This window comes from Bufo gargarizans, chromosome 2, assembly GCF_014858855.1.
Source record: "Bufo gargarizans isolate SCDJY-AF-19 chromosome 2, ASM1485885v1, whole genome shotgun sequence".
NCBI lineage: Eukaryota > Metazoa > Chordata > Amphibia > Anura > Bufonidae > Bufo > Bufo gargarizans.
In genome coordinates, this window is record NC_058081.1 from 328,304,950 (window position 1) to 328,320,241 (window position 15,292).

Consider the following 15,292-nt stretch of genomic DNA (forward strand, 5'->3'; position numbering starts at 1 on the left):
AACAGTGAGAAGGCCGTGGCGCTGCTGGAGCGCCGCTGCCTTCTCAAACAGCTGATCGGCGGTGGTCCCCGGTGTCGGACCCCCGCCGATCAGAAGCTGATGATCTATCGAGAGGATGTGGTTGTTTCTAGAAGGACTAATAAGCCACGTATATTAAAATGTATTAGAGGGGTTTTGTAGGGAATACAGTATTGATTACCTGTCCTCAGGATAGGTCATCAATATCTGATTGGTGGGGGTCTAGCTCCGGGCATCCTGCCGATCAACTGTTTGATGAGTGCCAGTGAGAGCTGTGGCCTCTTCCAAGGCTAGTGAAGTCTTAGCCATCGGTCACATGGCTTATGTACAGGTCTTTCCCATTGAAGTAAATGGTATTAGGCTATAGTACCCAGAATAGCTGCTAAATAATGTTATGTATGGCACTGTGCTTGGTAAGCTCTGAGGAGACCATACTCACTGGAGCGCCATGGTCCCTTTAAACAGCTGATAGTGGCGTTATTGGGAGTCTGACTCCCACCCTATGAATAGGTCTTTGGTATTTTACAGTACTTACAGAAAACCCCTTGAATTATTTTTATCTTAGTCTCAGTTTATTCAATGTCTTTAAGAAATTGCTTTTCGTTTTACATAGCCCAAAGGTTATTAAATAATGATTAATCCCAAATGTATAATTTCTGCTTCAGTGTTGATAATTTATAGCAATATCCAGACTGTTGGCTAAACATTTCTTAATTGGCAGGCGACCATTATGTAATTTGTAGACACGGGCCTAGTGTGCCTTATGTCAAATCTACCTCTTCTAAATCAAGATGGCTAGGAGTTCATGTACAGAATGCAGGAAGCATGGGATTCTTATATCTCAATTAATCTAAGATAATGTTAACTACATAAATATGCAGTCCCTTTATTTCATGTCTGTAAATCCATAAACTTCTCAAATACAGAAATCAAAATGTGGCAGAGATACTAGATACATTTCCTGCTGTTGAGGTCAGTAGGGTTGAAGGTTGATTTACATAAATTCCAGTGATAGGACATGATATACAGTAGTTTACAACTAAGGCCTATATTTCCTACAAACTAGCCCATTGTGTAAATGGGAGTAACACAATTCTCATTCGCTACCATGTAGCCTCTTTTAAAGGGGCTATCCAAGAATGGGAACCCCTTTTGATATTGCCAGACAAGGATAACAAAAAAAGTTTAACCTGTCACTGGTGCTGCAGTTCCAACTGTGAGTTCTCTTGTCCCCCGCTTCTACTCCATGCATCTACATGCATGTCAAACAATGGCCTCAGCGGTGGCAGCGGCCATGTTCCTGCACACATCACTGTTGAGACCATTGATTTGACCGGCAGCAGTGACATGCGTGTAAATGGCACTTCTCACCGCTGGTCGAGCGGGGAGTGGAAGCAGAGGAGGAGACAGCTCTGAAAGGAAAAACTAAAATCTTGTATTGACATAAATACTTAGACTTTTACTCAGGACGAAGCCACTTTTGCAGCAATTACAGACTCCAGTCTTCTTGTGTATGTTGCCACAAAGTTTGCACACCTGGATTTGGGGATTTTCCGTCATTCTTCCTTGCAGATCCTCTCAAGCACTGTCAGGTTGGATGGGGACTGTCAGTGGACAGCCATTTTCAGGTCTCTCCAGAGATGTTTGATTGGGTTCAAGTCAGTGCTCTGACTAAGCCACTCAAAGTTGTTCAAAGAGTTGGCCCTAAGCCATGCTTATGTTATCTTGGTGGTTTGCTCAGGGTCGTTGTCTCATTGTCTCACCCAAGTCTGAGGTCCAGAGCAACCTGGATTAGGCTTTCATTAAGAATATCTCTGTACTTTGCTCCATTCAGGTAACCCTTAACCTTGACCAGTCTCCCTGTCCCAACCGTTGGAAAACATTCCCCCAGAATAATGCTTCAATCACTATTATTAACAGTAGGGATGGTTTTAGGATTGAGGCCAAAAAGTTCAACCTTGGTTTCATCAGACCAGATAATATTTTTTCTCACAATCTGAGACTTCTGGCAGCTTTCATGTGTCTTTGGCCTCATGCACACGACCGTTGTGTGCACCCGTGGCCGTTGTGCCGTTTTCCGTTTTTTTTCTGCGGCTCCATTGACTTTCAATGGGGCCGTAGAAAACTCGGCTTGTGCACCGTTTTTACACCGCGCCCGTGACCCGTGTTTCGAGGCCGTGAAAAAAATATAACCTGTCCTATTTTTTTCACGGCCAACGGTTCACGGGCCCATTCAAGTCAATGGGTCCGTGAAAATCACGGATGCACACAAGATTGTCATCCGTGTCCGTGATCCGTGTCCGTGATCCGTGCCCGTTTTTTCCTATCAGTTCAATGGCAAACTTGACTTAGATTTTTTTTTCATCTTTCATGTCCGTGGATCCTCCAAAAATCACGGCAGACCCACGGAAGAAAAAACGGGCACGGATCACGGTACAACGGAACCACGTTTTGCGGGACGTTAAAAAATACGTTCGTGTGCATGAGGCCTTTTACAAAGGAGTGGCTTCTTTCTGGCCACTCTGTCGTAAAGCCCAGATTGATGGAGGAGCTTAGGATCTGTGAAGCTCAGTCAGAATGATCATTGGGTTCTTGGTCACTTCTCCTACCAAGACCCTTTTGCCCCGGAGCTCTAGGATGAGTCCTGGTTGTTCCAAACTTCTTCAATTTAAGAATCATGGAGGCCACTGAGCTGTTGGGAACTGTCAGTGCAGCAGAAATGTTTGTTGTATCCTTCTCCACACAATCCTGGCTTGATTTTTGCCCTAATATTCATTGTCAGATATTCATTGTCAGCTGTGAGACTTTATATAGACAGGGTTGTGTCTTTCCAGATCATGTACAATCACCAGTCAAGGTGTAGAAACATCAAAAAAATTATTAAGGCCACGTACACATGTTGTGGAATACATGCGTTTTTTTGGTGCGGATATGGTGCATAAACACATATAAATTCGCACGGAAATTTGTGCGGGTCTTATGTGCATTCACGTGCATTCGTATGTTGGTGACCCAGGAGAAATGGGAGGCCCCTAGAACTGAATTTCAAGTGTCTGAATATTAGGTCCATGTAAAATTTTAGTTTTTCCTTTTTAATGCATTCGCAAACAATTCAGCAATTCTATTTTTACTTTCTGATTATGAGGTATTGAGTGCAGATTGAGGGGGGGGACACTTGATTTTTTTTAGAACAAAGTCGCAACATAACAAAATATGAAAAAAGTGAATGGGTCTGAAGACTTTTACAAATGCATTGTATACCTGAAACCCTGTAGGAAAGTAGCACCATTCCGTAAAGTTAGATTCACCCATATACAGGTTAAACTTGAAAAATTTGAATATCGTTCAAAAGTTCATTTATTTCAGTAATGCAACTTAAGAATATTGTGAAAAGGTTCAATATTCTAGGCTCAAAGTGTCACACTCTAGTCAGCTAATTATCCATACCCCCTGATAAAGGGGACCTGAGATTGTGACTTTGGGGTTTCATAAACTGTAAGCCATAATCATCCAAATTATACCAAATAAAGGCTTGAAATATCTCACTTTGCATGTAATGAGTCTCATATGTTAGTTTTACCTTTTAAGTTGGATTACTTAAATAAATGAACTTTTCACAATATTCTAATTTCTCGAGTTTCACCTAGACAGTGAAGCCATATACCTCGCAATTAAATGCCTGCCGCATTCCTCCATAGGTGTCAGCCACATGTCCTCCCATATGGAATGCCTACCACATGCCCAACATATGAAGTAAAAGCCACAAACCCCCTCTTCCCACATCTCCTCTGGGCACAGGTCATCTGTGATGCCACTATCTTTTGGCTACACTCATTTTCAAACTGCAGAAATAGAATTATTGTAGTTTGGTGGGTCCCAGCTCATAGATAGTTTTTTAGGGACTCTGTGGGATGGAAGAAGAGTACTCCCAAGACAGTAGTACTGTGCCTGGAATCCAGATTACTTAGGCTTTGAGTTCGGTGCCAGATACTGAAGTCTGTACAGTAAAGGGACAAGCTCTGCACCGTCCATTGTGTTATACTGATAGAGTCAATTTCAATGGAGAATTTATTTAGGCTGTGTCTTAACAATTTATACACTTTATATTAAGCTTTTATATCTTAAAGATATAAAGTGCATTTTTATGGAAAAAAGTACAACAGCGTTGCACTTTTTTGCTGTCACAGACTGACTGAGTAGGAGCAGTGAGAAATGCAGTTGAGCTGTGTGACAATGGAATCCCTGTGTCGACTACGATGGGTAGCTCAACGCTTCATTAAAATGTCAGTTCTTTGTACATTCAGATTCTTGACATGGCGTTAAAGGTCACATTTAGCCCAAAGACATTTTTCACATCATTTGAATCCAAATTATTGTACACAGCGAAATATTCTGTATAAAACATGCAAAATGCAAATGATATGAGCATCAGACACACTGGGGCAGATTTACTAATACTGTCTAATAGACTAAGCAGCCTTATACTGCGCCAGATTTATCACAGCAGCTGATACTGGATGACAAATCTGGCACATCTTCAGACGTCTAGTCTACTCCAAAAATACCCAACATTTTTCTGCATTTCTTTGGCACATGATTGTAAGCTACTCCCCGTTCCTGCTTAACCTCACCACCTCATCAGGTGCGGAGGAAAAAGCACATAAGACGGTTAATAAATGTGATGCACGGCATGTTTGCAGATTTTTGGGCGAACCTTCTGGCACATTTTCAATAGTAAATCTGCCCCACCATATGTTTTATGACTTCTATTATACCAGCACCTGGCCATTATGTGTAGTACTTGGTATTTCCATGTGGACATTTATGGCATATCCACAGTGTATGCCAGTAGGTCAGGATCACACCTCTGGGACCCAGAAGTGCTCCTAAAGTGAATGCTGAGAGTTGCACATGCTCCATCACCTCTCCATTCCTGACCAGACGTGACAAGGCCCTATTCTGGAAGATGTCTGCCCCAGATGGAAATATCCCTTTAAAATGATGGAAAACTTTAATTTATGAAACCAAGGCAATAATAAGAATGCCAGAATACTATGCTAAAAAGACAATTCTACCAACAAACGATTTGCTCTGGCTGCTGGTAAAGTCATTCTCCCTTCCCTTCCGTGAGAATGACCGTAACAACTCAGTACACATGATCCGGTGTTTCTCAAACTTCCATAGAACACATTTGAGATGCCCGTGTACATGCAAGGCCACCTCTCCATTCATTCTCCGGATACAATGGCCACAGCCTCCTCATCAGGAGGACCAGGGGTTGTGAGAGATGGGATCCACATCTGTTTGACATTTATGGCATATCCTTTAAAGGGGTTGTCCGGGTTCAGAGCTGAACCCGGACATACCCTTATTTTCACCCCGGCAGCCCTCCTGAGCCTGAGCTAGATCGCGCAGGGCACAGGCTCTTGTGTTTTCAATAACACACTGCCGGGCGGTAACTTCCGCTCAGCAGTGTGTTCGGTGACGTCACCGGCTCTGAGGGGCGGGCTTTAGCTCCGTTTTACTGGCTAGGGCAGAGCCAAATCCCGCCCATCAGTGCCGGTGACGTCACCGGGCTGCCTGTCAGCCCCATAGAGAGCCCGGTATGTCACCGGAACTCAGAAAAATGCCTTTGCCCTGCGCGATTTAGCGCAGGGCAAAGGAGAGCATCGGAGCATGAACTGCTCCGATGCTCATGTCAGGGGGGCTGCCGGGGTGAAAATGGAGGGATGTCCGTGTTAAACTCTGAACCTGGACAACCCCTTTAAATATACCAACTGAATTACTCTGAATATCTTTGCCAATTTTCATCAGATCTCCTTGGATTTGACTGCTGAAAGCCTCAAGCTGTGGGTGACCACACATTTTTATTGCAGTAAAATTGTAGTATTAGGCTAGGTCTACACCACAACGACGATGACAATAAGTCGCGCGACAGATAGGGCACAACTACACTGCAACATTTGTCGCGCAACATTTTGTTGCACCAATGTCGCACGACAATTTTTATAATGGTAGTCTATGGTGTCGCAATGCGACATGCTGCGACTGTGACGCGACAGTCGCAGAAAAATGCATCTCGAATGGATTTTTTGCGACTGTCGCAGTCGCAGCATGTAGACTATAATTATAAAAATTGTCGCCCGATATCGGTGCGACAAAAAAATGTCGCGCGACAAATGTCGTCGCGTAGACCTAGCCTTACATGGAACCTGTTTAAAGGGAATTTCAACCGAAAATACGTTTGTGTGCATGAGGCCTAAGTGTGTATACATATGTACATAGCTCTCAGTCACTGATAGTTGACCTGGGGCGGTCTTAAAGGATTGTCTCATTTCAGCAAGTGGCATCTATCATGTAGAGAAAGTTAATACAAGCCCCTTACTAATGTATTGTTATTATCCATATTGCTTCCTTTGCTGGCTGGATTCATTTTTCCATCACTTTATACACTGCTCGTTTCCATGGTTACAACCACCCTGTAATCCAGCAGTGGTGGTGGTACTTGCACACTATAAGAAAAAATGCCAGCCTCTCTGGTGGCCGGGACCGTGGGAGCTCACGTAAGCTGGAGCTTTTTCCTATAGCGTACAAGCACAGCCACTGCTGCTGGACTGCAGGGTGGTCATAACCTTGGAAACTTTCTCTGCATAATAAATGCTATTTGCTGAATTGGCAAAATCCCTTTAAGGACCAGGTCGTTTTTGGAAACTTGACATATGTCACTATATGTGGTAATAACTTCAGAATGCTTTTACTCCAAGCGATTCTGAGACAGTTTTCTCGCGATACATTGTACTTCATGATAGTGAAAAATTTTTGTCAATATAATTCAACTTTTTTTTATAAAAAATGCTAAATTTACAAAAAAATTGAAAAATAAGCAATTTTCTAAATTTAAATTTATCTGCTTTTAAGGCAGATAGTATAAAATAATTATTTCCGTACTTTACATTTCCCATATGTTCCCTTTCATCTTTGCATCATTTTGTAAATGTAATTTTATTTCTTAGGATCTTATAAGGCTTATGGGCAGAAAAGTGGCAGATGAGGTTTAACACTGACAAATGTAAAGTTATGCACATGGGAAGGAATAATGCAAGTCACCCATACATACTAAATGGTAAAACACTGGGTAAGGCCTCTTGCACACAAACATATTTTCTTTCCATTTCCGTTCCGTTTTTTGGGCTGACCGTATGCGGAACCATTAATTTTAATTGGTCCGCCCAAAAAATGGAAGTTACACCGTGTGCATTCCGTTTCCGTATGTCCGTATTTTCGTTCCACAAAAAAATAGAACATGTCCTAATATTGTCTGCATCACGAACAAGGATAGTACTGTTCTATTAGGGGCCAGCTGTTCCATTCTGCAAAATACGGAATGCACACGAATGTCATCCGTATTTTTTGCGGATCCGTTTTTTGCGGATTTCAAAATACATACGGTCGTGTGCATGAGGCCTAACACTGACATGGAAAAAGACCTAGGAATTTTAGTGAACAGCAAACTTAGGCTACTTTCACACCTGCGTTGGGTGCTGATCCGTCTGGTATCTGGACAGACGGATCTGCACCTATAAATGCAAACGCTGGTATCCGTTCAGAACGGATCCCTCTGCATTATTCTGTCCAAAAAAAATCCAAGTCCAAGTGTAAGTCAAAAGGATCCTTCCTGACTTACATTGAAAGTCAATGAAGGACGGATCCGTTTACAATTGCACCATATTTGTGTCAATGTAAACGGATCCGTCCCCATTGACTTTCATTGTAAGTCAGGACGGATCCGTTTGACTCCGCATCGCTGCAAGCAGCGTTTTGGTGTCTGCCTCCAGAGCGGAATGGAGCCAAACTGATGCATTCTGAACGGATCCTAATCCATTCAGAATGCATTGGGGCTAAACTGATCCGTTTGGGGCTGCTTGTGAGAGCCTTGAAACGGATCTCACAGGCGGACCCAGAAACGGCAGTGTGAAAGTAGCCTAAGCTATAAAAACCAGTGTCGGGCAGCTGCTGCCAAGGCCAATAACATAATGGGTTGCATCTACAGGGGCATAGATGCCCGTGATGAGAACATAGTCCTACCACTTTACAAATCACTAGTCAGTGCAACTCCCGTGACAGATGTCAGAAGATCGAAGAGACTGGCTGCACGTGAAGGGATATAACAGCCTCTCTTGCTTCTGTGTTGTTGTTGTCAATCACCACACCCCTTTCTTCTGGTGTAGCTTAGTGGTCATTACACCTCCCCTATATAGTCTGACCTCACCCTTCTGGCTATGCGGTTGATAGCTTCATTTGGTTTTAGAAGAGTTGGCGTGTTGTCCTCTCTGGTGTTCCTGCTCATCCATCTCTCTACAGAAGTTAAGTGTCTCATTCCTTTGTGTTTTGTTGTCTCTCCCCGTGTCTCTTGTTACTAGGCCTCAGGGAGACGCTTGTTCCTTCATCTGGGAAGGAACGGGTCGTCTCAAGCCCTGCCAATACCCATAGAGCTCTTTAGGGTCTCCAGGTTCCGGTGTATGGGCATTCCTACCTTCAAGGTTGCCCATACGGATAGGAGTCAGGGCAAGGAGTAGGGTTCTATAGGTGGTGACCCTTTGCCTAGCGTTGAGACCTAGTGGCTTTTCCTTTCCCTCCTGTTGTCAGTGTGGTGGTCCCTCCCATACCTCATCCGTGACAGGAACATGCTGTGATTTTTCCTCAACGCAAAACAATGCTGTTTCTATACCCATTGAAACTAATGGGTCCGGATTCAGTCCAGATGCTGTCCATAACAGAATGCAATGATGAACTCAATAACTAAGGTGCACTCTTTTAAAGCTAAATCTATACCAACTTGGAGCTGGAATAGACTTGAGCTATTAATCACTCCGGATTTTCCCCACTTCAGAAAAAGTGTTGACAAGGTCAAAAGTCACAAATTGTGGTGCAAATACGGCCTATACCAAATTTTTTGACTTTTTATGCTTTAAAAATTGTGTAAAATATTAAATAAACCCACCCCAGTGTTTTTTCTGCTGCGCTGCTCAGAGGTGGGTTTCTGCTAGTTCTAGAACCCATCACATTTGCCAGGAGGAAATTTCATGTCTTTTCTTTGGATTTTCTTTGCTAATATATAAGTAAGGAAAATGCACTTTATAAACCTACTTAATTGTTCTCATTTACTGCAGAATGTGACATATAGAAAGCGTACCTTGTTGAAATGGCCTGCCTTCTGCTGTAATGTATTAGCACTCCATGAAATCAATATGTCATTGAAAATAATGTCTATGTTTCTTTCATGTGACACACATAGGGTATTCAGAAGTAATTTCTCCTTGGCTGTCATACTGCATACCTGTCACTGACTGATTCCTTGTGTACAGTGGTTGCTATCAATGCACAGCACAATATTAGGTTTATATGAAAAAAGACAAGTATATATATCACCTAAACTAAAAATTCAAGACCATAAAAAACATCCCAGAGGATAGATGCTGATGTGTTCCCCCTTCTCCTCATATATACAAGATAATCCTATTCCTTTTGTACTTTGAACTTTTGTCTCAACCAAAAAGGGACATTGCGGCTTCCTGTAAAATTGTTACCTCTGAGGACTGCCTCCATCTTTTCTAATATGTAGCATTGTCAGTCTGTTGCTCCCAGCACTTGTACTCCTGGATGTGTCTGGCTCAGGGCCCATTCACGTAAAAACATCTGAGGTCCATATTATTTTATATTATTCCATTTTATTGGCAGTACTTTTTATCCCAGTAGCTCATAGGTAATATAGCAGAGGAAGAAAATAAATTTCTCTTCTTGCTGTGGACTCTTCTTCTCGGTCATACTAGTTATTATACTAGCTATTTTTATAGCTATAGCATTACTTTCTCAGTTGATCTCATCGTAGCAGCAGGGCACTGTGCTTTTTTTAGAGCCTTTTATATGTACAGTTATTTTATTCATTGCTGTATTACACTAAGATAGGGATGCTCAACCTGCGGCCCTCCAGCTGTTGCAAAACTACAACTCTCGGTATGCTTGGATTGCCTACAGCTATCAGCCTATAGCCGAGCATGATGGGAGTTGTAGTTTTACAACAGCTGGAGGGCCGCAGGTTGAGCATCCCTGCACTAAGACATGCATTTATTAAAAAATGTGATGGAGTATATAATTACTGGGATTAAAGGGGCTGTATGAGATTAGAAAAACAGGACTGCTTTCTTAAAAAAGTGCCACTTTTGTTTAATATGTCTGCTTTGTGAAATTCAGTTAAATGGGGCTCAGTATCAGTACTAGACACAGCATATGCAGCGCTGCGGAATATGTTGGCTCTATATAAATGAAGATTATTATTATTATTATTAAAAGTGGCACAGTCAGGGACGCTCATGGGCCCTGGTGCAAGAGCTCAGCTTGGGCCCCCATCCCTCAGTGCGTTGTGGCAAAGGACAGTGGAGGACATAGCCTTCCTGCTGACTAAGGCAAAAATTTAAACAGCCCCCTCCCCATGCCAAATTCTTGACCCAACCCCTTCCCTGCAGCCAGAGGTGTAACTTGAAGATTCTGGGGCCCAGTGCAAAATCTATAACAGATCCCTCCCAGCATGCACTTTCTATAATAACGGTGTCTTATGGAGCACAAGGGTCTTTGGCCCCATCAGGCCACTGCTGTTGCGACTGCTACCTCTGCACCCCCTATAGCTACGCCCCTGGGCACCGTTTCTGAAAGCAAGCAGTCATGTTGTTTTAAGAAACCACTTTTAGTTTCCAATAACTATAATCAGATTCCAGAATCGATTGTAAGGGAAAACTCAACTTTTCTTTTGTACAGTTTTTTTTATTTTTTATAAATAAAAAATGTATAACCTCAATACCCAAAAAAGTTGAGACTGTCTAAAATGTAAATAAATGTGAATTAAAACTAAGTACAATAATTTACAAATCTCATAGACCCATATATTATTCATAACAGATAATAGAACATATATTAAATGTTGAAAGTGAGGCATTTTACCATTTCATGAAAAAAAAGTTGGGACGGGCAACGAAAGGCTAGAAAAGTAAGTGATCTCTCAGAAGCAAATATGGGCTGTGGTTTATCAATCTGCACAAAACTATCTAAAAATTGTGAAAGAACTTCAGAAAAATGTTTCTCGACATAAAATTTGCGCGTTGTCTTGCTTGCAGTGACAGTGCAGTGTAATTACAAGCGCCTGTCCCATTTAAGTGAATGGAACAAGCTTCCGAGACGACGTACAGTATAATCTTGAAAAGGAAGTAGCATTGGCATGAGTGCCGTCTCCTCTTCAATCAGCTGATCGAAGGGGGTGCCAGGAGTTGGACCCCTACTGTTTCCGACATTGGTGACTTATTCTGAGGGTAGGTCATCAATATGTACTGGCTGCACAGCCCCTTTAATCTAGCTGACTTATTTTTTTATTTTATTTTATTTTATTTTTTCACAATACAAAGCGACGAAAAACCAACAACAGATAATCATCCAGTAGATTTACACATCAATATATAGTGACTCGAGTAAATTTAAAAACAATTAAAAAGTAAATAAAATTTACAGTATCTGCTGAATCCTTTAATAGAAGATCAGTGGTAAATAGTGATAAGTAAAATATATTATATCCCATATTTAATAAATGTGTTTGATTTTATCAAATAAAAATCTGTTGTCTGACACTGATCTTTACTCTCCTAGACATGATGTGTGAAGTAATGCCAACGATAAACGAGGACACCCCTATGAGCCAAAGGGGGTCCCAAAGCAGTGGCTCAGACTCGGACTCGCACTTTGAACAGCTGATGGTTAACATGCTTGATGAGCGCGATCGACTGCTTGACACATTGCGTGAAACCCAGGAGAGTCTTGGACTTGCCCAGCAACGACTTCAAGATGTCATATACGATAGAGATTCCCTGCAACGCCAGTTGAATTCTGCACTGCCACAGGTATGTTGGGTTCATTCATGGTTATTTGTACTAAGGGTATTAAATAAAGGCAATTTTAACTTATTTAATATTGACCTTAAGAGACGCTTGCTCTTGTAAGGGCTGTAGCGTGCATCTAAGTTGCTTGCAGCTCCGAGGGCACTTTGTGCACTCCTTCCCTCTGCTCCCTAAGCGCCTCATATCCCTTGGGGATTGACAGGGTCAGGCCTCTGAGTACTGCTCTCTTCTGGCCTTGTAATCTTGTGTGTTTGGCAGAATTTGGTGCATGCATAGTAAATCATCTCATTCCTGCGCTGGAGAGAAGTGTACTGGCGCACACACGGGGTTCCGGGGCCAAGAAAGAGCAGTTCTCAAAAGCCTGGCCCTGTGCTCATCCTCGGCATTCCAAACAACTCATTTCCATATGTATTCAAACTACTTTTTTTGCCAATTAAAGCAACGATTTACAGTAAGAAGGGAAACACTTTAAAGGGAGTGTGTCACCAGTGATCTCCCCATCCAAGTAGTTTTATAGACGCATAGCTGTGGTTCACCTGATTAAATCGCTGTTTTTCTTTTATACTGACTCTTCATTTGCGACTGACTCTTCAATTTATACAAATTAAGCCTTTGGTGCAATGAGGCTGTCATTGTTGCTCTTGTTGTACCCAAGCTCCACTCTTTTCTGTGGCCAGCTCCTCCCTTACTGTTTTGCCAGTGTCAGGCCTGTCAATCACAGCAGATAGGGAGGGGCTAGCCACTTAAAGGAGCAGAGCTTGGGTGCAATAAGAGTAACAGTAATGCCCTGATTGCACTAAAGACCTAATTTGCATATTGAGAAAAAGTATCATAACTTGGGAACGAAGCCTCAGATCAACAAAATAATAACAGCATTTTAATCAGGTGAACTACAGCTATGTGTAATCAGGTGAACTACAGCTATGTGTAATCAGGTGAACTACAGCTGGATAGGGAGGTCACTGGTGACAGATTCCCTTTAATGTCTGTGTTTGCACTACCTGGCAATATGCTTAGTTTAAAGGGGTTTTCTGGTTACACAAAAAAATAAAATAACTTCCCCATTCAACCTTACTGCATGATAAAAGTCAGATGATCAAGTACTAAATCAATTTTGACTCCTGCTGTGTAATTGCGATGTGTGACCCGCGCCCTGTGATTACTTACCTGCACAAGACTCACTGGGAGTGACTGTAGCATCAGGTCTCTGCCTCTCCTTCCCTTTCCAGCTTGAACGTCACAGATCCAAGCTTGCTTGAAGCCCTATTTAAAAAAAAAACATCCTAAGACACGGCATCATTGCTGGCATCATGTCTAAGGGGCAGGGTCCAGGAAAACGAGAAGAACACCGCCCTCAGTGGCAAGGTCACTGATGATGTGTCCACAGGGCAGAGCCTCAGATGTTGACGTGATGCTACACAGTGGAAAATGTCACGTGACTATATGGAGTACAGGAAAATGGGGAATTACAGATAAACAATAATTATTGTTATAACGGGTGTTGTTCCTGCGATTTCATACTTAAAATTTCAAAACTGGAAAACCCCTTTTAACCCTTTGAGGACCAAGGGACGTATTTGTCGCATGTTTTTAATTGCCTGTATCGTCTGATTAAGAATTTAAAATACTTTTTTTTTTTGTTTGAGACAAAATATTAGTTCTTATCAACAAATGGATCTAGCTTTTTGCCAGTTATTTCATGAAATGCCTTAGTTAAAGCAACTGAAGTGTACGAACTTCAGTTGCTGTAACAAAAAATGTTTTGCTTCTTTTGGCCTTCCATTGAAAGTAATGTAAAAAGTCACATTTGTCCTGTGTCATAACTCCTCCCCCAAAAATGACACAAGTGTGGAAATGGTTTTATTTATTGTTCAAATACATTCTTAAATGGAAAAAAATATAATTATTTTTATATTGATGACGGTAATCTTATGGTCCTCAAAGGGTTAAGAAGAAAAAAAAAAGATGATAGGCTACCTTTAAGGGAATATGACAACACCTACAAACAAGGGCTGTTTGGTACCGTAATAAAACATAGATCAATAGATCAATTTTGAGATTTTCTTTCAATTCCATTAGTTTGATGTTGCTATGTTATATTAAAGATGCGGAAACATCTAGAACAAAGGATCCCTAGACCAGTAAGCCTATGGTGTTTGAAGGTATATGCGGAATATTCAAAGATTCAAATCTGAATATTAATATCGCTGTTGCTGTGACCTTTTTGGATTTTGCAAAACTGTTTATTTTAGAAAAAATATGCGTCCATGAATGAAAATTGGTTATGGACAGACGATAAAGAATAGCTTTTGCGGTCTTGTACTACAATGATTGATATAGGGACTGTTTTTTTCATGTAAGGCATCAGTTACTGACACCAGGCAGCACTTGCTTTCCTCTTGACCATGGCTGCTTCTGATTGCGTTCTTTTCCAGCCCAGTATAACTATGTAATATGGCCCAGCAGTGCTAATCTGTGTTTTAACCTGGTGTAAAGAACGATTTCACATTTGCAAAGCTTCCTTCCTCAGAATCTGTACATTTTGCCTTCCATCTGTTATTTTGCCAAATGCTTATGCTTGTGTAACTGAAGATTATAGTGAAATTAGTTGAATCCAATTAAACAACCACAAATTAATTCAATTTTTGCAGTCCTTGCGCCTGACAGTTGCAGATCCTGGAAATTGCTTTCGTTATCTGGTTAATTGCTTTTACAGAAAAAAACAAAAATAAAAAATGTTTTTGCAGCAAAGCAATACGTTATTGCAACTGGAGCACAGTGCTACTCCTGCAGTATTTAAATGGAATCTGTCACCAGGTACCTGTGACTAAAACCGGCTGTATGATCAACATAGTGCAATGTACTTTCTCCTATCCTAATCCCTGCCTCCAATTCAGAGAAATAATACTTTTATGCTAATTAGCCCTTAATTGCAACAAGGGTGGTGCCATTGCACCCGGAGCTCCGGTCGCTTGGCTTGATATCCGTGTCCCCATCAAGAAAAGTGATCAGAGTTGGTACTGTCAGCCATAGCGTGCTTCAGCGAGACTTCAGAACCAGGCGTGAGTACATATTCACTGACTGCTTACTGTCCCTGTCAGTCAAAGTGGTGGGGGTGTGGACATCAAGGCAAGTGAGTGGAGCCCCGGGTACAACGGCACTGCCCTCATTGCACCCAGGGGCTAATAAGCATAAAATGATAAGCATTATTTCTCTGAAATTGAAGCCACGGGTAAAGATTGTAGACAAGCTCACATCTGAACACGTGGCTTATTTTAGTTACAGGTGCATAGTAAAAGATTCCCTTTAAGGGGTTTCCTGGACTAATTGGTGGG

General features: G+C 41.8%; 1 protein-coding gene across 1 annotated transcript in view; it reads left to right on the plus strand.

Moving 5' to 3' along the window:
- PPFIA2 (PTPRF interacting protein alpha 2) overlaps window positions 1-15,292 on the plus strand; it is a 439,158-nt gene that overhangs the window by 23,713 nt on the left and 400,153 nt on the right. Inside the window, exon 2 of the mRNA XM_044280550.1 lies at window positions 11,710-11,960. Coding sequence (XP_044136485.1) covers window positions 11,712-11,960 — 249 coding nt within the window. The 5' untranslated portion in view covers window positions 11,710-11,711. The remainder of the gene's footprint in view (window positions 1-11,709; window positions 11,961-15,292) is intronic.